The following is a 24,353-nucleotide window of genomic DNA, read 5'->3' on the forward strand; positions in this document are numbered from 1 at the left end:
CTATCTTGGGGTCAGGTAGAGTATTCGTTACCCATCTCTATGTTCTGCTCGTCAGGGTAATTCATAGATTATTTGAAGAAATTCGAATTGTGTATGAGAAACTGTTTTTGGTTAAATTTGCATGGTGGCAGAATATGAACAGGACTTCCAAAAAGTCTAGAAACACACGCCCCACCCCCACCCCTACCCGGAGACAGGGTTTCTCTGTGTAACCCTGGCTGCCCTGTGTATGAAAGGATGGTGTTTTTTCAAGCTCCCGTCTGTACATTCTGCTTCTGTGGGAAGTTGATGATGTTCTCGCTTCTCTTTCAGAGCATCTATTTGTTTCTCTAAGCATGATAGTGATCCTTCCACTCCCTTCCCTCTTGGTCTTCTGGTCGAGTCAGATGTCTCACGTTGGTTGTACCATAGCCAAGAGAAACACCCACCAAGCCACATCATCTACTTGGAGACCCTTCATGAGCAGATATCACAGAAGTGCTCTGTGAACCTTGAGCTCATAATCAAGCTTCTGACCCAGAGTGTTCAAGAGGGCTCATCTGACTTTTGACTTCTGGGGGTTTGGGGGATTTGGATGAGTCATACAGCGGCAGAGATCATCTCGAGCAAACCTTACACTGGATGTCAAGTTCAGGTTTCCACATTGAGACAAGGAGTATCTATCAATTTAGCTCTGAATCGTTCCTTCTCATCCTCCTTGCTGTGTGTGGGCTCTTGTGAGTGTGTGGGTGGATGTGGGTGAGAGTATATATGTATGTGTGGATGCATGTGAGGCCAGAGGGCAACCTTGGTGTTCCTCCTTAGGGAACGTCTGCCTTGCATTTTGAGACAGAGTCTCTCCCTGAGACCTAGTGCTTGCTCACTGATTAGGCTGGCTGGCTGGCCAGCGAGTCCCAGGCTCCTTCCTACCTGTCTGTGCTGGGTGATCATTTATTTATTTTGGTTTTATTTATTTTGAGGCTGGGCATTAACCCCAACATCTCGTGCTTGCACAGCATGTACATTACCAACAGAGCCATCTCCCCAGCCCTCAGCACCCCCTTCTTTTCTCCTTTTTCTCTTTCTTTCTTTTTATTTCCTTTCTTTCTTTCTTTTTTTTTTTTTTTACAGGATTTTGCTATGCATCCTAGCTTGGCTCTGAATTCATGGGCCTCCTACCTCTGTCACTCCTAAGGACTAGGATTAGAGGTATGCTGTCTCACTTGGCTAATTTTGAGTCCCTTCTTTGCTTTTTCTCTTATTAGGTTCTAGAAGGCTCTTGGACCTTGGAGAAGCTGGAAACAGTCAAGGCCATTTGAGGAGTCAGTCAAGGCAGGTCTTGAGGGCTGCCATCTAGTACGGAATTATTGAGGTGAGGCTGAGAAAGAGAGAAGGCAATGAGCAAATTTGCACAAAGTCTTAAAAATCATATATAGATCTTTTCAAAAATTAAAAAACACAAAGTTTTCTAAGGAGGGTCTTATCAACATTTCCCATAAAATGTTGAAAGCAGCAAGGAGTGTGGTATTGCATATAAAGTGACTTGGGTGTTTGCTTTTACATCATCATTCTACAGGAAATGTTTGGGCTGCAGAAATTACTTCTCCAATTCTTCAGCACACCCCGCTAATCTGTAGATGAGGATTCTAGATTCTTATTAGGAATGGTGGCTGCTCCATTTCCTTTGTCATCTACTTGTGATCACAGGGGACACTGTCAGGGCTATGAGAATGAAGGTATTCAAACCCTACTTCTTATTGTCTTGCTGCCTTGTCAAATGAAGGTACCCATGGTAGGCTCTAACTGTTGCCCGCCAGTATTCCCACCCACTTTCTTCTCTTCGAATAGAAGCCTCGTTTCTCAGGAAGCTGTTGGAAGCTCTTCACATCAGGGAAGATGAGATAACCCTTGTCTCACTCAGATCAAGATTGACGGACATGTGTCTGTCTTCCAGGAAACCAAAGGAGACATCTGCAGAAGAAGGCTTCCATTCCTGAATAGAAAGACAATACGTCCCCAGGTAAGAGACTTATGTCTACATGCCCTTCTGCCTTCTCTTTGCAGATGCAGAGCTCAAAAGCAAAAATGTCTTAGTTAGGGTTTTATCGATGTGGATAGGCACTATGATCACAGCAACTCTTACAAAGGGAAACTTTTAATTGAAGCTGGTTCACATTTCAGAAGTTTAGTTCATCATTGTCATGTCAGGAAGCATGGTGGCACACAGGCAGACATGGTGCTGGAGAGGTAGTTGATCCAAGGGCAGCAGGCAAAAGACTGAGCCACTAGGCCTGGCTTGAGCTTCTGAAACCTCAAAGCACCCAACTCTGGTGACACACTTCCTTCAGAAAGGCCACACCTACTCCAACAAGGCCACACCTCCTAATAGTGCCACTCCCTACAGGCCTATGGGGACCATTTTCATTCAAACCACCATAGAAAATAACAATACAACAAGCCAAGAGCAGGGAGCAGAAAATCAGGAAGGATGTAAGTCCAGGACTCCTCTGTGCTGCCATTTTCCCCATCCTGAACTGCTAACTTGAGACATCTTAATAAGAGAAGACAGTAGCTGCTAAACTAGTGTTAGATTTTCTGATACTTAGAGTTGAATGAACTCTTAATCGGATCATGATCTTTTATTAAGAGAAATAGAGCACCCTTCAGACCTTAATTTTATTCACAGACTCTAAAATAAATGCTAATGAATGAACAAGATGTCCCCACTTGTCAAATTTCCGTTGCTGGGTGCTATGGAATTACACAAGGTGGCCCTCACTCGATAAGGCATTACTACTAATCATGCTGTCTCGGTTTGTACGGAAACTGTGATGTGGCTTTAGATTTTATAAATCTGGATTAGCCTAATGAAACTCCCAAGGGCCTCATGATTAGGCAAGAGTCCTCTGGGAAAAGCTCTCAGACACTCACGTGGAAACTGCTTCTTTCAAAATCACTTCCCTTCTCTTGCTCTATTAATATACCCATTGGGTTCCTAAATTAAACCATAGGATTTCTTTGCTCTTAGACCTAAAGACAGCAAGGCTTCAACACTCCCATACTCTGTACATCTGTTTCTGATGGCATCATAAGTACACACCTTCCTCTTCAGCCAGATGCTAGTTTATTTAGTCACGAGGACCTCCGCTTAGTCATTCCGGCAGCTCCTACAGCAGAGGGCACCAGAGCCTCCTGGAGGCAGGAGTTGAGTACCGGCTGAGTCATGGGGTAACACTAAACTGTGCATCATGTGGGCGTCCTCACAGCACCACCTCATTTAACCCTCACAAAATTTTGGGGGAAATAAATCACCCCTTCCTTTTAAATAAGAGCACAAGACTTAGAGAGGTTTCACATGCTCTGGCTCATTTGGCTGTCAAAGCACAAACCGAACTGCAGAACCTGTATTCTTCATGGCCTTTCTGAAACCGAAATTCACATATAATGGTTACTCATAACTACCTAGTAATTATATCAAAAGCTAATATATTAAAATCAACAATGCCCCCACACCCTACCAGAAAGAATCGCTACTCGTTATAGCGTGCTTGTATCGTGATAGGTTGGTTCATTCTGCTGTTGCAGGCTGTTATGCGTCCCCCACATGGATGCTGGGAACTGAACTTGGGTCCTCTGGTAGAGCAGTCAGTTCTCTTACCACTGAGTCTTTTCTCCAGTTCTTAAGTAATTTCCTGATCCTGACTTATTTACCTGCCCTGGCTAGTGCCAAGAGGTAGATGCTGTCTAAACATTAAAGTGTCTCTTACTTGCCAAGTACTCCTTCACCTCGTGCGTGCCACTGCCTTTGCGCCCATTATATTTACTGGAAAATGGAGTGTTTTGTTTTGTTTTCTAAACCTTTTCTTCAGTTGACCCTGGAAACCCGGTACCAGGATCTCCAGAAACAGAGCTATCTTTTTTTTTTTTTTTTCTTTTTTTCGGAGCTGGGGACTGAATCCAGGGCCTTGCGCTTGCTAGGCAAGCGCTCTACCGCTGAGCTAAATCCCCAACCCCGAAACAGAGCTATCTTCATTGTTGATTTTAACTTTCTAAATCAGTGGTCTTCAGCCTGAGGCTAAAGTTCCCGCAGTCTTATTCTATCCCTGGTGTTTCTAATCGGTTGGTCTGAAGCATATCTTGGGTACTGGGAGTTAAAGATCACATACACACTTGATGCTGACAACCTGAGTTTGTTCACGCTCAGCGCAGGAGAGCTCTTTGTTGCGTGGAACCGTCTTGTGCACTGCAGTGTGCTTATCAGTGGACCGGAAGTCTCTTAATTTTCCTGGATGAGTTGTACTGGGGGTAAAGGAACAAGGTGGCCTCTGTTGAAAATCACTGGTCTAGGGGGCTGGGGATTTAGCTCAGTGGTAGAGCGCTTGCCTAGCAAGCGCAAGGCCCTGGGTTCGGTCCCCAGCTCCGAAGGAAAAAAAAAAAAAAAGAAAAGAAAAGAAAAGAAAATCACTGGTCTAGGGACACTTCTGGTAACCTAGACTGTAAGACGTCTTTTAGGAAGAAAAATGTCAAGGGTGACTGGTATCACACACTCTTTTAAATGGCAAAATATACAGAGATGCCGAGGAGGTCTTGCTGGGAATCTTCCTGTCACCGGAAGGAACTTAATCGGGGTGCTTTCTGTTCTTTGGAGTTTTTCTTTCCAAGCCAAAAAAAAAAAAAAAAAAAAAAAAAGACTTTTTTTTTTTTTTTGAGAATTAAGGAAATGACACAGATTTTCCTAATCGATCTGAGGTACCCAGAAGGGAACTAAATCTTTTTTGCTTTCTAAATTAGTGTGCACAGTCTGGCCTGGGTGAGGTCTTGTCTCAGGATGGGGAGTTGCTGCTGTACACGGAGAGATAAAGTATAGAGTCCTGGGCACTAAGTGTATGGAAACGTACGCCACATGTCTGACCTCAGGAGGAGCTCGGTGCCCAACCGATACCAGAGCAACCAGAGTGAGTCAGAGCTGAGGTGCTGGGGTACAGCGTAGGGTTAACCACGTGGGGCTCATAACTCCGTGGAGGAAAGGCTGAGGCTTGTCAGTAGACGACTTTAGTGGTGGACTTTGTTTGGGATGGGAAGCACCATGAAAATTGGAGAGTGAAGGGGAAAAGGGGGATGGGTGCGGTAGTCGTACCTTTGTGCCTCTGAGCGGACCTTAATCCTTTCAAGAGTTCCAGGGAACTGAACGCAAACTTCAGCGGAACGCAAACTTCAGCGGTACGGAGCAAGAGAGCCTCCATCTTTATTCACAAGTTCCCATTCGTCGTTGCTTGAGGGCTACGCCCACACAGCCATTCTTTTGCTGGGTTCTGATTTGACACCAGCGGCGGGTAGTTGAGAGCAGCTGGAGAGTGATTGGCTATGGGACACAGCTTCAGCCACAATGGTTGTTTTCTATCATATTTAAATGTGGCTCTGCTAGGTAACAGTGCTTAAGTTTTAATAAGGGTTCTACTGTATCAAGGAACATTGGGAAAGTATAATAATGCGTTACCCTCAAAGATACCGGCACCTTATTTATTCATTTGCTTATTGATTGGAGACTGCAAAATACAACTGCCACGAACTGAGCAGCCCTCCCAACCCTGCTCTCAACTCCACTCTCCACAAGTCTCTGGTCCACTCAAAAACAAACGTTCTCCTTTTTTGGCTACTACCTCATTAGTTCAGGACGGTGTCAGGATTTTCGGTAGCGGATGCTGGTTTTTGCTTCTCTTCTTCTATGGACAGCTCATTCCAATTCCGCTTTCAGCTCTTTGAACCCAGAAGGTCTTTTTGTTGGCAAGTTTTCCTTCTCATGCCACCCCAGCCTGCCCCTACCCACAATGGCTTCCTTCTTCCTCTTTAGGTCTGGCTAACTGCCACTTCCCCACTAAAGACCTCACATTCTAGAGAAAGTCTTCCTCCAACAGGGAAAAGGATTGCGAGCCAGGAAGGAGATAGGAACTCCAACAGAGATAGGAAGACCAACAGAGTCAACGAACCTGGATCCTTGGGGCCCTCAGAGACTGAACCACCAATCAAAGCACATACCTGGGCTAGACCTAGGCTCCCTGCCCATGTGTTCTTGGTCCTGAACAACTGGAGCAGGGGCTATCTCAAAAGTTGTTGTCTGTATGTGGGATATGTTCTAGCTGGGCTGCCCTATCTGGCCTCAGTGGGAGAAGAAGCACCTAGCCTCACAGAGACTATAAGAGCCACGGTGGGAGGAATACCCGGGGGGCACATCTGCTCAGAGGAGAAGGGGGGAGGGAATGGAGGGAAGGATTGTAGAAGGGGGTGACTGGGAGGGGGGGCAGTGAGTGGGATGTAAAGTGAATAAGTAAAAAGGGAGAGAGAGAGAGAGAGAGAGAGAGAGAGAGAGAGAGAGAGAGACTTCTGCAATCCAACTTAGCTGTTGCTATATTTCAATCCCTTGGTTTTTGTCTGGCATGCTTATGATTACTGCTTTTAGACATTGCATATCTACATTGTTTCTTTCACTAGAATACAATCTTTCTACAGGCCAGAATTATGTCCATGTCCTTGACATCTCTAGTAAGGTTGCCATATTTAGTAAAGGGAGCTATTAGTTTCCTAGTTAATTTTAAAGACAAGATGAACCCTGAGTAACATTTTAGTATAAGGCTGTTAGAGAGTTGGCTACAAGGTGGTTATCACTAAAATTATTTATGGTTTCTCAGAAATTCAAATTTCACTGGGCTTCTTGTAATTCATCTGGTGGCAGTCTAACCCCTGGGACCTAACATATGACTCTCACCAAGTATTACTAGAAGAAAACTTGGTGGCAGCAAATTTAAGCTATCATCATGGCAACAAACCAGCGAGGGTAGGCTAATCCAAGAAAAGTCATGACAGCTATCACTTTCCATATTTCTGTTCTGGTTTGTGTATCTTTTCACCCCAGGAGAACACAGTCAATCGACTTCCAAAGTCTTGGGCATCCCCATACCCAGAAGGACATAGGCCTTATAAAGGAAGTTGTTGGGTTCAGCCTTCCATACAATTGCCCATCGTTTTTTAGGTGACCTTCTCCTCAGGTATCAATTTCTACTGCCTCTGTCTTTCAAGCCCAAGAGCTCCCTGAGGAGGAGTCTGAGTCTTCCATTTCAAGCATTCATTCACGGCCCTCTGCTCTCGGGCTTCCAGCCCTCTGCTCTCAGGCTGGTAGTAGGGATTTCGCACAGGATTACCAAGTGGATGGACAAATGGATGACAAGAAGCATGAGCAACTGTCCCAGTTCAAGGAGGCTGACGAGTTTCCTAGGATACAGGACCTTTTCTATAAGGACCAGAGCAACCCAGATCTGGGCACCGGGAACCCAGACAGCTGCTCCCTTGAGGTAGGTGGATTTCTGCTTGTCCTTGGTTGCTGGAGTTTTTGTCTCATATCATTGTGCACGTCTACCAGAATTAGATGCCTGGTGTTCTGGATAGCCACAGTTTACACTAATGGCTGGTTGTTTGGAACTCTGCTGACCTCCTCAACTTCCCCCCGTCCCTTGAGTGACCTTAAGGCCTGGCTGCAGATTCCACTTCAGCTCCTAGTTCTAACAGACCCTTCCTTGTCCATAGTCTCTGGCAGATACCTGGACTTGCACTCTTTGAGTTAAGCCCCCAGGCCAAGCTCATGGGAAATACCCTCACCCCCAAGCTCCCAGCCATGGGCCTATCTGACCCACCAGTTCTGGACACCAAGACCTGGAAATGACCACTTACAACTTCCACAGAAACACAAATTTATTGATGGATTAGAGAGCCATAGGCACTTCTGAATTCATGTCCACAGTCATTGTGAGTTTCTTGAATATGATGAGTAAATCTCATTCTAATCGCAGTCCCTGATAGCGCCAGAGGTGTGAGGCTCTCGAGGAAGCCATGCGAGCCTGTTCTCAATTACTGTAGAGGGCTCCGGTCTCACTTAGGCTCTGTTGGGCTCCTGGAAGTGGGGGTGAAGTGGGCCTGGAGAGGCTCCCAGCATTTGTAGTAGTCCTCATCCAAACAACCACAGGTCTTGAGTCCCCACTTGGTGACTGCCAAACTCAAGGAAGATTCAAACATAAATGCCTATAGGAAATAAGATAGAGGCGAGAAGATAGAGGTAAGGGGACCAAAACAGCACGTTTAATGAGATGCTGAGAGAAGGAGTGGGTAGACAAAACATGGGACTTATGCTTATCCATACTGCCATGATGAAGAAAGGGAACCCAAGCCCTGGAGTCTGGATCTGGCCTAACCGTGCATAAGCAGATGAAGCTGTATGCAAGGTTTCTATCGACTTAGTGCCTTGAGTTTCATTCTGTGAGGTGAATTAGGCAGGTCGGGCCAGCATTGCTCAGAGCATTCTGGGAGAATCCTGGGATCTTAAGGACCATCACTTATGTTCTTATATGAGTTGAGAGGATAGGACTTAGCACGAGACACCCCAAGACCAAATTCTCAGCACAAAGGAGATTTACAGAGGGTGAGGGTCAGGGGAGGGAACAAAGGAGAAGAGAAGGGAGGGATATTTGTCCTAGAGGGACAAAGGACTGCCTCTGGATAGATGAGACAGATGTCGGCTGTAGGCAAATGGCAGTTTATAGTGGGAAAGGGGGAAACTCCGAGTTAGGAAGAGTTGGTTAATTTTTATTGGGCATGTTAATTATGGGAGCCAAAATGGGGGGGGGGGCTTTTGACTGTTAGACTTTAATAATTTGATAGCTGGACCTCAGCTTGAGGAGGAGGAAGTGGGCAGATAAGGAAACAGAGCTTGGCTGGTTTTAGGAAGGTAATCTAATGGCTTTTAGCAAGGAGGAGAAGGGTAAAAGGCCAAATCTGTCAGTGCCACGTTTGCCACCCTCGGGCCTGTTAGAGCTCTTTATGTGTGACACATGATGGTAAATGGTGGCAGATCTGAGTTCTTAGCTTCTTCAGGAGCCCGACCAAGAGTTCAGGTCAGAAAAGGGTAAGGAAGAGAGAAGAGGAGACGGTCTCACTGTGATCTGAATGTTTCTGGTACAGTTGAAAGAAGCCAAAAAATACTCTGTATATCTTAGCCATTTCAACGTCCTGTCAGTTGTCGATGTTTCTATCTATAGTGTCTCTTATGAAATAATAGCAAACAACCCAGACCGTACGGTTCTTTTCGCTCTCATTAGGAAATCAAAACCACTACAGACAGACAGACAGACCAAAGGAAAATTATGTAATTCTCCTGTGACACCACACGGAACACCTGCATTAATGTTGGGGGGTGGGTCTCACATGCACTAATTTCTCTTTGTATCAGGGAGTCTTGTGTCTCTGCCTGACTTCTATGACAGGCTTTAAGGTAGGGCTTTGGATGAGATGTGCAGTATAAAACCCTCTTCACACACACAAGGGCAAGTGTCACAGCCATTATCGTCGCTGTCTTCTGCTGACGGCTTAAGACTTCTTCGCTGTGAGGCTCAGCTGTGAAGGGTCACCTGACATTAACCACTTCCCACTGGGATAAGGATAGGACAGACTGATCTGTGTCTAAGTTACATGATGGGTAAAGGAGACACAAACTTAGGTCTAGGCAGTTTCTCTTTATGTGTATGTGTGTGTGTCTGTATGTGACCATGCATACAGGTATGCAAGTGCCTGTGGAAGGTGCCCCCTAGATACTCTGGGCCTCCAGAAACCCAGTCTCCTACCATCCCAATCCTCTTCCCAGGACAGCTTCATCTTGGACATTAGTCAAGTTCTTACTGTGTGTAAAAACACCCTACGCCTCACTTTTGTGGAATACGGCTTCACGGTAGCACAGCTTTCAAAACCCCGTTTGGAGGCCCAAGGGTAATTCAGGAACAACTCAATGGCCATTTGAAGACTTTCAAGGGCTGTCAGAGGCAGTAGCCTGAGATTGGCAAACTGTGCGTGACAGAGATATAGGTTTCTATAGATACCCTGGGCATATCACTGAAGGGAGTAACGGAGCCAGGGCTAAGAATATAGGAAGGACTCCATGTGCCTTTCTCTACACAAGCAGTTCTGGCTCTGGACTTGTACTGAAAGCAAACCCCAGTGGACAGGTGGGGCCACTAATGCTAGGGGGTGGACAAGCTAGGCTTTGAGTTAAGCAGGTCTGTGTTATGAGCTTTAAATTATGTAGCAGTGAAGGCATTTGTTTTTAAAATGTGAAGTAGGTTTGCTTGATGGCTTAGCATAAAATTTTTTCTTGTGGCCCATTGAGTCTATTTCCAAGAATGAAAAAGTAAATAAATAAATAAATACAATAAAATCAAGTACCACAGCCAGCCAACTGCAATTGTGTTCTGCCACAGTGTTTGCAGCCTGGCACAAGAGGAATACAAACCAGGGCCTAAATCAGCTTCCCCCATGCCAAAGGAGAACAAAGAAAATGAAAAACAGTGAGAATAGCTGTTTCCTACTCCCAACCATGGTGAAGCAAAGGCTGCTTGGCCCTCCTTGGTTTTAGAAACATTCTGCCTTCTTTGGTACTGTGGTCCTCAGGATTACTTCCCACACAGAATACTCTGAGATAGAACACGAGCACACACACACACACACACACACACACACACACACACACACCACAGACACACACACACACCACAGACACACACACACAGACACACCACACAGACACACACACACACACCACAGACACACACACACAGACACACCACACAGACACACACACACACACCACAGACACAAACACCACACACACACACAGACACACCACACAGATACACACACCACACACCACACACACACACACCACACACACACACACCACACACACACACACACACACCACACACACACACACACCACAGACACACACACACAGACACACCACACAGACACACACACACACACCACAGACACAAACACCACACACACACACAGACACACCACACAGATACACACACCACACACCACACACACACCACACACACACACACACCACACACACACACACACACACACACACCACACAGACACACCACACAGACACACACACATACACACCATAGACGCACATACACATACACACAGACACACAGACACCGGGCTGCATTTACATACAGCAAGACCCTTCAAAGTGTATCGATAATGTCTCCTTGCATTTGAAGTTAGTGAACACACCATAAGGAGTCCTCTGGCTGGATAGTGCACCCATTCTACAGATGGGAAAACAAAAGATGGAGATGCTGCAAAGGAACCAAGCTAGGACTTGAACTGGTCTTACTCTCGGTTCAAACTCTTTCTACACTGTCGCAGCACAAGTGTAGCATGTGCATAATGCTGTATGTATTCACACTTGTAACATGCACACGCAGACACAAAATTCTCCTCATTCCACCTCTGTGACTTTGGAGAATAAAAAAATAACTGCTTTTCTCTACAGACGTCTGGGGCACCCGGGGGAAGCCCCTGAAGTATTATTGCTTACCATGGTGCCGTCTGCTATCCTCTCAGGTTCCAGTTTGGCCTTGCTGGCCTTCTCAAAGCAGTCTGCGTCGGGGCCATGAGGGGTCATGGCACTGTGCAGACTGCCTCCCCCTGGCAGGAATCCACCTTGCTTTGCCTCATAGTGACCTTTGATGAGTCCCATGAACTCACTCATGCAGTTCCCTGGGGAGGTAGAATCAGCATTGTTTTCATTATCCAAGGCAAGACCTGTGAAAACATCAGTACCTCCCAAACAGTATCTCTTCTAGGCTTTCATATTCCAAATCCACCAAATATTCCACACTAGCACATGATTTCATCACAGTTCTGGTTCCCAGTCTAGAAAGTGAAGCAGTACGTGTGTGTGCGTGCGTGCGTGCGTGCATGCGTGCGTGTGTGGGTGTCTGTACATAATGATACAGGATAAAACTCTAGACTTACAGTGCATTATTATGTGATAATCAATAGATAGTTGGTCTCTATGAAACACAGTTCATAAATACTCTCTATTATAGCAGATAACTGAGTCTGAACATGTTAGAATCTTATTCTTCTGTTCTCCCAGAACCCTAAATCTGAACACTGGAAGCGATCTTACCTCTGCTTCATACGTAAGGCTTTTCTACCTCGTGTCCTATGGACTACTCCCCGGGGCCTGCTTGTCATACCTTCAGTGGATGAGCATGCTCTCCAGAGCAAGCTAGCATTGCTACTGAATATCTCTCAGTGTTGGTTATTTTTTTATATTAAACGGACATGTTCACATAGCTTTCAAGAGTCATACCAAGGGCTGGAGAGATGGCTCAGTGGCTAAGAGCACCGACTGCTCTTCCAGAGTTCCTGAGTTCAATTTCCAGAAACTATATGGTGGCTCATAATAATCTGTAATGGGGTCTGATGCCCTCTTATGGTGTGCATGAAAGCAGTGACAGTGTACACATGTATGTAAAATAAATACATCTTTAAAAAAAAAGAGTCACATCAAATCTGACAAAGTCCACCATGCTTCCATTCTTTTGGTATTTTGTTTCTATCGAAATAAATAAAGCTCTTTATCAACACAGTAACACCTGAAAAGCAAGGAATTAAGAAATCTGACACATGGGTGATTCAGGGTACCTTTCCAGCTCTGTCTATCCATTCATCTGTCTGTTTTCCATCCCCTCACTTTCCCCTCCATCATCTATCTATCCATATTCAAAAAATATAATTAGATGCTATTCTAACTCCTGTGGTATAAAAGGAATAAGAAATAGCCTACTAAAGCTGCTTGTTGCTTCCCCTGTGGGAAGATGGAGCAGGTAGAACACAGGACAGTACAGTGACAGCCCTGGCAAAGTCTGACTCTTGACAGGCAAGGGCTATGCCCTGCTTCCCTCTATGTGGACTGTAAGCAGGACTGTACCCTAATGTCTATAACCAACCGGACAGCCACCCCTCCCTTCCCCCAGCACAACACACTGCTCCAGGCCTGGGGGTGAAGGTGCAGAAGCCCTGAGAAGTAGGTGAGGTTCGGATCATAGTCCCATGTGCATCTCATGAAGCAGATAAAGGAAAGTCAGCCAACGGGAGCCCTGGGAATCTGTATTTTAAGAACAGTTCCGCATGTAGCTTCAATTGACAGTCACATTTCTCGCTGTAGTACATGTCACCAGGGTCACCTTCACAGCTTAATTTTAAGAGGAGAGCAAGATGGAATTTGGTTTTGATCTGAATGTGAATTTAGTTAGCAATGGGTTTGGTGAAGATACTCTATATCACTTTCGATATTTCAAAGGACAGTGGGAAGGTAGACTTTGCCTTTCTGATTAAATCTGGATCTTGTTGACTAGGGGGCATTAAAATGACTAGAGGCAATATTTCTATAGAAATAATTCTCCAATTCCCCTTAAAGTCACATCAAAGTAGCAAAGATTTTGAGTATCACTGAGGCAATATTTTTATATCTCCAATAAAACTAATTTCTAACTTAGGTTTCTGTGTTTTTTTCCAAATCAACTCAGGGTACCATTTCTTTCTAGGAGGTTATAAACGCGTCATCGGAGGCATTTCACAAGGCCCACTGTACAGGCAGTCTGCAATACAAACAGAGATGAAGGAATGGGTTGAGAGCTGGGAGCACAGTGGTGCTCTTATTGTCTGTCTTCCCAGGAGGGGAGAGAAACCCTCCACCACTGCTCTCAACATAGATCTGTAGACCTTCTGGGTCAGAAGCCTTTGGCTCCCTAGTTCAAAGTGCAGGCGCTCTGAGTTTCTACTTTAAAGCCAATGAATTAAACTCTGGGAGAGGGAAGCTCCAGAACAAACTTAAAAGAGAAAGGGTACTCTTGATGGTGACCTCAAAGGGGCAGGCTGGCTGTCACCTGACTGTGAAGTGGCCTTCTTTCATCCTGACAGCCTGAAGTTCCCACCCTCACAGACGCTTACAGTGCCTGTTCAGTGCAGCCATACAGCATCGAGCTCTGGTACCTGGGAACTGTTACAGAGAGGAATCTCACATAAACAGAAGGTTCTGTAGTTAACTATGGGAAATGATTTGTTTGCTAAAGGGTTCCAGCTGAAAATGCATGACAGAATCATCCCAGAATTCTTTGCTCCAAATTGTAAAATTCTCCTGGAAGCAGCGTTGTACCTTGACCTTTAATTTGCACAATTAAAAAATGTCAAACTCATTAAATACAGCTGCCATATACCTTATTCATTCCTGGCAATGGATTCCCCGACTGAATCAATATTTCCAGATGTGTATCATGCTCAGGCCCTGGCACTAGCCATGTCAATTAGCGGTCAGTGTCTGCTTTGGCATCAGACAATCCACAATTAAACCCTGACCCTGCACTGAACTGACTGTGAGGCCTGGAGACTGGCTTATTCCCAGGGCCAGTCTGGTCTTCTGGAAAACAGAAAGGGAGACGACTGATATTTGCTTGCTCTTGCTGCTGTTCTAAGACCTGAGAAAGGTAATACTTAAAAAAAGAAGAGAGAGAGAAACTTCTAATAGGGCCTTAGAAACTAGCCAACAATCACTAGTCATATTAACACAAAATAAAACTTGATTTGTTCCAACTACCTTCTGTGCTGTGCTGGCGCCTGGGAGAGAAAAGCCATCGAATGGTCTCACCCATAAGCGAATTCCACCAATTCTACCAACTCTGCCCACATCAACCTGTCAGCAAGAGATGTGTACGTGTGCAGTAGTGGCGTGACTGTCATAGGGAACCAACTTCGCTTTAGACTTGAGGCCTGTGACAGGTGAGAGATCTATCTTATGCTTGGTTTTGAAAATCTAATCCGGGCTGGAGAGATGGCTCAGCGGTTAAGAGCACTGACTGCTCTTCCAGAGGTCCTGAGTTCAAATCCCAGCAACCACATGGTGGCTCACAACCATTTGTAATGGGATCTGATGCCCTCTTCTGGTGTGTCTGAAGACAGCTATAGTGTACTCACAATAAATAAATAAATAAAATCTAATCCTTGGGAGGTCATAGGACCAGTGGGGTAAATCAATACTGATAATCAGCTACATATACATGATGTCAAATTTTCTTCTAAACACCCATCCTCATTTCGTAGACAGAAGCTACTCTCAACCTCACTCAAAGAAGCTTCCATTTGCAGTGGACATTGGTGAATTCAGAGTCTCATGGCTGCCCAAAATGAATTATGTATAACATCCCCTCTAAGCCAATGTAGTTATGAACTCATAGAAGCTTTGATTACTGGTGCAGGGACTGCACATGACAGACCCTCCCCATGGCCAGTTATGGGAGGGACTAACAAGAACTTTCCCTTTGCTGTTGAATTATAGGCCACATATAGGGGATGCAAGGAAAAGGAGCCGTCTATGATGGGCAGCTGTGACCTTCAGTGTGTACCAACTGGTATACCTTCTAGACTCCAGTTTCGATCATAAGGACATAGAGAAGGTCTTGGTCAAACTCAGAGGGACACAAACTAAACAAACGGAAAGGGATGTGGGAATGGGCTCCAAAGAGACGAAGGAGGATGATGTACAGGGGACAGGTGAATATGAGAAAGGGTAGGGGTGAGAACAATCAGAATGCATTATATATCTTTGTGTATGCATATGTATAACATTGCCAAAGAACAAATTTAATTAATAACGCCTCCATCTTCCAGAATAGTCTGTCTCCCAAATTGTAATCTGCTTTGCCAAAATAATCAAAGAAAGGACATTTTACTTGTACCTGAAACAGATTTTTGTTTCTCCAAACAAACCAAAACGCCTCTACTCCCACTACTCCCCACCTTTAAGGAAAAAAAAAAAGATCTGAAATGTACTCTTCCTTCGCACTCTACCAACCTGTCTGTCTCTCTTTAGGCCCAGAGGAACAGGAGCGGGGTTTACTCACTTTACTGCCCCCTCCAGACTCTCAAAGCCCAGGAGCAGCGTGAGAGGCAGGACTTCAAACTCAACGCAGGCCAGGAGGTCCAAGAACAGCCTGGCTATTGTCCTCAGTGCCTAGTTGCTTTGCTGTTTCTCAGGTGTGTTCTGGTGAGAGAGAGACTTACTGTGGTAATAAGGAGGTCTGAAGGTTTTATCTGCAACCCCCCACCGAGGTGGGAAGATCACAAAGTCAGCAATGGCCACTCCAGGTCGGAGAGACTTGGCGGTCAGCACTGTGAAAATGGAAGGATCCTGTGAATACACAAGGGGAGACTGAATGTAGGACGACATGGGAGGTGTCTGAAGAATGACAGTGCATCACCTGAGCGGGAGAGCGTTTTCAAGCGACAGTTTCTGATTAAGTGACCCAGGTCAGGCTTAGATATTTGGGCTCCGGTAGAGAGGTGTGGTAATCACTCCTGTGACTGTCCTCTTGCTGTGATTGAAGCAAAATGCATTCACAGCAGATAAGAGGACTGACAGCTGCATCTTTGGCCTGCCTGAAGCTACATCATGGCGTCCTTATTACCCTACGGCCCTGAGAGCCTGAGTCCTACTTGTACTCCCAGGCTGAATGTCAGGGAGCTTGGTGATGCTCAGAGGATGCTGGAACAAACAGCATCTGCAGCCTACCGTAGAGGAAGGCCTGCTTCAGGCAGGAAAAATCTGAGAGCTGGTTAACTAATTCTGACTCTTGATTGACTCCTAGATTCTGAGTATTGCCTTACATGGTGGTGGTGCAGAGAGGGATATTCTGCGGGACGAGATTACACGTTTTCAAAAACTTTAGCCTCCTAGACGGAAAGTCCAAGATTCCATTTAATTGATATCCGTATTCCCTTTCAGACGTGGTGCTAACGTCTGGAGATTCAAAGATTGGGAATCTATTCTCCACGCCTTTAACTTTAATGGGAGGGGGGAGGAGTGGCTATTTCTTTTTCAACATAACTCTGTTGAATTTGTTCTTTGACAGTCTCCTACGTTTATACAGTGCATTCGGCCCTGAGCAACCCTTCTCTCTGCCTCCACCAGCTCTCATCTCCTCTGACAGGATCTGGGAAAGCGAACAAAAGAAAGGGAGAGGGGGAGGGTAGAAGAGAAAAGAGGAAGACGGGGCGGGGATTTTTATCAGAGCAAATAGAAGAGATCTGGGGGTACACAGAGACTTTGTAAAGCCAGGAGAGGGTTAAAGGCAGTGCAATGAAGGACGAAGGAGGGGCAAGGCGTATTGGAGAAAGGAACCCGGGGCCAGATGGAGAAGAGTATCAAATGCCACGCTTCAGAGCTCAGAACTAATCCTAAACCATGGGGAGCCTGCAAAGGTTTTCTAAAGCAATGGTGGGATAATCAGATCTGAATTTGGAGGGGAAATGGCTACTGCAGCAGTAAGGAGGAGATCTGACGTCTATACAATCAAATAAAACAACAAAGTAAAACAAAACAAAAAAATCAGCCCAACCCTTCTTGCTGGGAGAGCTTCCTTCCTTTTCATCTGTCATGGGAAACAATCTGAGACCATTAAAAGAAAGGAAAGGTAGGGAGGCTCAAATAGAGCTTTACCAAGGTCTCAGGATGCTTCTTCGTGATGCTTTGGGCTTGGCATCTTCATTTTCTTTTTTCCCCTTTGGTTTTATTAAGATTTGAGGTTGTTCAGAAAGGTAGTTTTGTCCCCCTAGAGATAAGCTGAATTGGCTCAGAGTAATCCTTCTATCTCTGATTCTCTGGCTTCTGCCCCAATTATCCCTCAGCTTGTGGGTTAAGTTAATCTATTATGAAGTATACTGCAAAACGAACTTACCCTCGAGGTCTCAGAGCTAGCACTCTATCAAGCATGTGGGCTCGTGGGAGCCTGTACCAGAGACCAGGGACCTATTTGTGGCACCCTAATTGACTGAAAAATATGACCAAGTTCAAACATTAGGCTTTAAAAAAAAAAAACCTCAAGCAGTCAACCTTTGAGTAACTTTAGAAGAGGGCTTCCCTGCCCTTCACTGCCAACCATGGCCACAAGCTGAGGCTGGTAAACAGGTAGGCGGCCAGGGCAAGCAGAGTCATGCCAGGTGCTGCAAGGTGCCCAGACCTCCTCCGGACCTGTAAATGACTTTTCCTCTAGTCTTCATTATTACCATTAGTGGCTTTCCCTTTGCCCATGCATGAGAGTTGTGATTACTCTGGAGGAAAGTAAATTGGGTTGAGTATTTCTAGGCTTCCTCATTTGCCAAGTGAATGTTCCTTCATCAAAGGACACATGATCTGGTGGAGGCTTTGCATGGATGACCTTGAAAACTTTAGATGAATGAATGCCACAGGTAAATGCTAGATCCCTCCCATCCAAGGGTTATTCTGTCCCCAGGGTCCCTGCATGGCCCAGACTTACTGCATGGTCAAAGGCCACCGCATTGATGACCATGAAGTTCTCGAGGTTGTACTTGTAGGGTGTATAGTTTCCATGCCAGGCCACGACATTGAAGGGGGAGACATCCTAATCACAGAATCCAGGAAAGCACGGTCTTAGATTGCAATGCTCTTGTAGCTGTAAAGTTACAACACTTACTGACATGACCCCTTTTATATGGTAGTGTTCTAAATTTAAACAGAGCATCCTTTGGGAGAACCATAGCTAACTTGATCTGGGGTTGCTTCACACACCCTCTCCCAGGTTGCTTCGCCACTAAGCCCTCTTTTCTAGTTCATAAGCTGCAGCTGCCTGTCTCATCCCACATAGAGAAGAAGCCTAGCACACCCACCAACCAACCAGTCCTTTTTCAATGTTTAACATAACCGTGGGAATCTGTAGAGGCCAGCAATCCTCAAACAATCTGTTTCCTGGTGTAGCAGGCACTTGCTGTGATATTTCTCCAGGGCTTTGCGGCCTAGAGGAACTTCTCATAGACACAGTGTCTGCTCTGAAGCTTAGAAAAGAAGACACCTCGAAGAGATCCAGCCTAAATGTCTGAGATTTGAGAATGACATCAACATCTTCCCTGGTTTTGTCTTGGGGAGGAGATCACTTTTATGGCTTTACAGGGTTATTATCTTCCTCACTGGTACTGTGCATCTAGTCAAGATAAAGGATCCAGCGCAGACTGTTCTAAAGTTCAAGGTGCATAGTTGGTCCAAGTGCTAAGAATAAGAGAGTCGAGTGCTCAGCTCTAAATGGGGTATCTATGTCAGTCCCCAGCCAGCTAGTCTAAGGCTCAAAGGCCATCCTGAAAGGAGAGGCAGAAAGAATATAAGAGCTAAAATATGGGAAATATGCAGAGAAATGTTGTCTTCTGCATATGACATGGCTATCAAACTAACGGACTCATAGAAGCTGAGGTTCCTAGCATGCAATGTGGACAAGATCAAGCAAGCCAAAATTCTGGTATAAAGAGCACAGATGTTCTCTAGGCCTCCAGGAACTGAAGGTGCACAACTGGTAGGATTTCCATGTCCCTGAGGATGGTCCTACACCTCTGCACATGTAGGTAGCATTAACTATCGAAGAGGATATGAGAAGAGGGACATGGGGAAATGGGGATGGATATAATCCTAGGTCAGTGTATTTATGATATTCTCAAGAGTAAATGGAAAAGACTTGAGGGGAACCATTACCCACCACGGCGCTGTTTGTCAGAGCCAAGAGGAATGCCTAGAAGGGTTGAGGTATCTGAGCCCTGTGACGATGGGAAAGTATTGGCATTCCTGGGCCTGAGAATTTAGAGGGAAAATGGTTCTATAGGACCCCAGCAAGATCTAGAACCATGAGAAAGGGTGCATTTGTAAATATTTATAGCCAGTTCTTTGGAGAAACAAAGTTCTGATTTATAGTGGTTGCTGATATCTGGGGTATGAATACTCTCAACTATATTATATCTTTCTCTCCAACAATATTTTTTTTCTGGTAAAAGGTTGGTTGAGTGCTTTCTCTTAAGTGATCCGGTTTTGAGGCTATTCAGCAGGAGCTAGATCAGGTCAGAAGCACTGAATAGAGAGGGAGAGAAATGTCCCACTCTCCTCCCTCCCCCCATCAATTTCCTTCAGGTTGAACCCAACCAAAGATAATAGACTGGGGACCCAAGCCACTTTGTGGATAAAGGCTCGCCTCCCAGGGCACAGACTAAGGCAGAGGAGAATGGACCAGTGCAACCGTCACAGGCCCTGTGGGAAGTAGAAAGCTGCTCCCTACAGCCAAAATGGAGGTTCAATGTCAATTGTATGCAGAAGAATAATAATAATCTGGAACATACTTAAAATTCATGTAAATATCTACTTCTAATTCCCCAGAACTTATCATTTTTTTGCCAAGTGAGAGTATTAATGCTGGTATGAGCATTTAAAAAAAATTATTTAATATATATTGAGTACACTGAAGCTATCTTCAGACACACCAGAAGAGGGCATCGGATCCCATTAGAGATGGTCTGAGTCACCACGTGGTTACTAGGAGTTGAACTCAGGACTTCTGGAAGAACGGTCAGTGCTCTTAACCACTAAGCTATCTCTCCAGCACAGGTGTGAGCATTTTAAACAAGGCTATCCAAAGGTTTCTAATACTAATGGTCCCTGAACAACTGTTGAGAAATACCAACCCAGCGAATATGAGGATGGCACACTGATGTTTGTTCCAGGGCTTAAGCAGAAGTTTCAGACTGGTTTGCCTTTGCTGGCTGGCATGGCCTTTTGATGCTATGCAAGGAAAATAATGAGTGCTAGGCTAATACAGACAGTAAATCAAACAAATAAAAAAATTAAACACATAATAGTAACAGAAGGGCCATCAGATACCATTTATTACATGATTAATCTGTCCTGATATTATACTCTCAATATGTTAAGTAATGATACATAGTAGTAACCTGGCGTGAGGGTATACACCTATAATCCTTTCTCTTGGGAGATAGAAGTAGAAAGATCAGGAATTCAAGGCCACTTTATCTACAACACAAGTTCAAGGTCAGCCTGTGCTACATGACACCTTGTCTCAAAAATGAACAAAATAAACATATAGTATTATAGCATAGATCGTATGTCATATTATTATTTTTCATGTGACAGCCTTACCAAAGGGACAGAATGTTGTCACATCTTAAAAGTAATTTTATATTATTGCCCATGATTCCACATCCTCAGTTTACTAGGCCTCTGGTATAATTGAAGCTAATCCACTAAGTTCTTTTTGTTTAGTGTCAACAATCAACCATTTGTATTTGAAATTAGATGGCCGTTGAGGAATATCAATCTTGGCTTCTCCTTGTGGTCATCTTCTTTCTCAGATCATTATTAGGAGGTCTCTATGTTACGTTTCCCATGTCATTCTTAGAGACCCGTACAATGTTGAATTTCCACTGCTAGATGAGGAGGTGCACAGTCTCTAGAGTCAAGCAGTTGGGGTTTTAACCCTGATTCCGCCCCCTTAGCACCATGAAGTAATTATCGCCCTGTGACCTGTTCCCATGACAATGTAATTTGCAGTACCTTGGTGTGTAATAAAGACAAAAGGATGTATATAATGTATATAATGTACCTACGGGGCTGGCCCTGGCTATCAACTGGTGCTTCTTAACTCCACACTCACTCCCTGGCTACCAACCATCTTACAGTACCTGTTTGGAAGCAAACAGCTTTCCCTGGTATTTATTAATCACGGTGAAACCACCCGGCACTTGACGATCTTCATACCAAGCAACAGGGATCAAGAAATCTCGAGGATTGGCCAAGCCATTTGCTCCTAGAAAACACAGAAACCCAAACTCCATTTAGACATTTCCAAGTCAAAGGAAAGATGCCCACAGAAGAAATCTTCTTCTGTATCATGAGCCATTCCACAGATTACTTTCTTCACCAAAACCCTTGCTTGGATACCAGTCAGGGCTATGGCTCAGTGCCTGTGCAGCCTATGTGAGGTCCTAGGTTGACCTGTCCAGCGGATCCAGTTATTCAGGGTCCCGAAGAGGCGTTCTACCTGTAGGTCAAGGGGGTGGAGAGAAAAAGGAGACCAAGCAAAGTTCTGTTGTCAAGGTCTTGTTTATTGAGAGAAATGTAGAGCATTCAAAGCTCTGAGGCAGGAATTAAAGCTTAGGGTGGGGGAGTATTGGGAAGTGCCCAAGGATATAAGGTGAATCACTAAACTGCAATATATCCTCCTTAAACAAAGAGGCAGCAGTCTTCCGGGGACATGTTCTTTGAAAAGGTCGAACCCTTCTCAGGAATCTGCTCAGGGACATCCGGTATTTGCTCAGGCTGAAACATCCTGTGATTGCTCCTGGGGTCTTCCTGGGAGAGGCTTTTGTCCAACAATCTCATAATCTTACAGCAGCCACCTAGGGGTGAGCATCTGTGGCCATACAGCCCAGAGTCACGTAGCCACCTTGAGCTATGCAGTCACAAAGCGGCCAGGCCCAAATCCAATATGGCTCCCTACACTAGGCTGAACTCCAAGCACTCCAGAATCTGTTGGATCTTAGTTTGGTAGATGTGTAGGAAGATCCAAGAGATCTGGTTGAAAAAAGAAACTTTCAAAAGTCCTCCGAGGTGGTGTCGGAGTTGGACACTGCTAGATGAGGAGGTGTGCACGGAGCCATATTGGATTTGGGCCTAGCCGCTTTTTGACTGCATGGTTCAAAGTGACTCTGGGCTGTTTGGCCACAGAGACTCACCCCTAAGATGACTGCCATAAGTCTTAAGATTGTTGGACAAAGCCTCTCCCATGAATTTACGGCACAGGAAACATAGATACACAAGATAACATTCAAGGGATGCCTCAGCTCGAGCAGATACCAGGGATCTCCTCAGTCAACACCCAGTGTCTCCACCACCTGACCTCATCGCCTGACCTCTTTGCCTCCAGCTATCACTGCCTATACCCTCATCTCCCCCTCCTTCATATTTCACAAAGGTCACTCCCCCTACCTGAAAGCCTTAAAAGCTGTAACGTTCATCCCAATAAATGAGACCTTGACAACAGAATCTTGCTTGGTCTCCTTCTTCTCTCACCCCCCATTTAGGCCCAAGGGTAGCGCCCCTTCGGGACCCTGAATAACTGGGTCCCCGCTGGCGGGGACAGAGGTGTACAACCCTGGAGTTGTAGGGTAATTATGGTTCATATGGCTTTTGTGTACATTACCTCATCACTGATCATGTGCTACAGGTGAGGGAGAGGAAGAGGAAGAGAAGGGAGGATCCGAGGAAAACAGCAGATGTCTGTCCAAGGAAGTGCTGGGGACTTTCCTACATCTCCTCAGACCTTGATCTCACATAAAAAGGTTATTAGCTACTGTCCCAGGCTAGCCAGAACTCAAAAGCCAGAGCTATAAAGCTGTTGCTTTCCAGCCTAAAAAATATGTCTGCCTGACATTCAGAAGAACTGAGGACCTGCCTGCTTAGCTTTGTTCAGGAGTGAGTGTTCCCTCCAGAGAAAGGAAATAAATCAAAAGACAAAAATATGAAAAAGTGTAAGTGCAAAAACATAATTTAACTCAGAGAGGAGAGGCCTGGGGAGTGTTTTATCATTTCCAGCTCCTGAGGTTAAAAAAAACCATAAACCCCCAGCTGGTTAGTAAATTATATATATTTTCCAGAGGGTACATGCTCTGTGGAACCTGGAGGCCCTGCTGCCTGCAGAGCAGCAGGAAGCGCGACCAAAGTGGGAAGAGTGGGTGGCAAGCAGGCTGACAGACGGCCCACCATGGTTCCAGCTGCCTCTCTGCTGCCTCCCACTTCCCTCTGAATATTTGGATCCCCAGGGGAGTGACCAGAAGGCACATGCTGGCCTGTCCTTGTTGCTCTGAAAAGCTGTTGACAGGGAAAGAATGAATTGGAAGGTACAGCCCGGGCTGTAACCAGGGGCCGATTTCTCCAGCTCTCTCCAAGAAAGGCTTTGAGAAAAAGTGCTCCTAAGATCTTCCTTTCCCTCCTGCATTCCTGCCTTCAGCTGTTGGAAGACTAGGGGCTAGGAGAGCTTGTCTGGAAGTTTGAATCTATCTCACGGGGTGAGGGGGTTGTCGTTTCCAGCTCCTTCACAGAATGGAGCAATACACTTGTTACTTACTGTTAAGGGTATGGGTTTTGTGACGTGTGCTCAGAAGGAATGTGATGTACAAAGGTCATGTGTCTAGTTCATATTTGCACGGCAGGCAAGGGACTCCAGGCCATTTTTATGGCTGGAAACACAGAGCTCATTGACTTAAAATATCATTTACAAATGTATTCTGCATACATTTGCTTAAGCTGTTCCCTTTCTTCTTTACTTCTCTTTAATATGCCATCAACAATTAACAGAATCTCAGGGCCCTGGAATATAGCTCAGTTGGTAAAGTGCTTGGGTAGCAGGAAGCCCTGGGCTCAGTACGCTACACTGCATGGGGCTGGGCATGGTAGTGAACACTTATAACCCGGGCACCCAGGAAAGAGTTCAAGGCTGTTCTTATCTATGTAGAGAGTTAGAGGCCAGCCTGGGCTATAAGAGACTCTGACTTGAAAAAAAGATGAATTTAATCAAATCTCAAATCTCACCATTGGTAAAGCTATTTTTTGTGACCCCCCTTTTGTA

General features: G+C 45.3%; 1 protein-coding gene and 1 long non-coding RNA gene across 2 annotated transcripts in view; one reads left to right on the plus strand and one right to left on the minus strand.

Annotated features, from left to right (window-relative positions):
• The first annotated feature begins 1,139 nt into the window (after positions 1-1,139).
• LOC148002615 (uncharacterized) lies at positions 1,140-14,476 on the plus strand. The gene is made up of 4 exons (XR_015633471.1): positions 1,140-1,351; positions 1,934-1,999; positions 7,007-7,325; positions 13,434-14,476. It is a non-coding gene; the product is annotated as an uncharacterized LOC148002615 (long non-coding RNA).
• The window catches only part of Hgd (homogentisate 1, 2-dioxygenase), a 51,564-nt gene continuing 34,915 nt past the window's right edge, over positions 7,705-24,353 (minus strand). The window contains 5 exon segments of the mRNA NM_001012145.1: positions 7,705-8,049; positions 11,414-11,595; positions 15,946-16,072; positions 18,198-18,302; positions 21,409-21,533. Coding sequence (NP_001012145.1) covers positions 7,900-8,049; positions 11,414-11,595; positions 15,946-16,072; positions 18,198-18,302; positions 21,409-21,533 — 689 coding nt within the window. The 3' untranslated portion in view covers positions 7,705-7,899.

The sequence above is a fragment of the Rattus norvegicus genome, chromosome 11 (assembly GCF_021556685.1).
Source record: "Rattus norvegicus strain SHRSP/BbbUtx chromosome 11, alternate assembly SHRSP_T2T, whole genome shotgun sequence".
NCBI classification, from domain to species: Eukaryota; Metazoa; Chordata; class Mammalia; order Rodentia; family Muridae; genus Rattus; species Rattus norvegicus.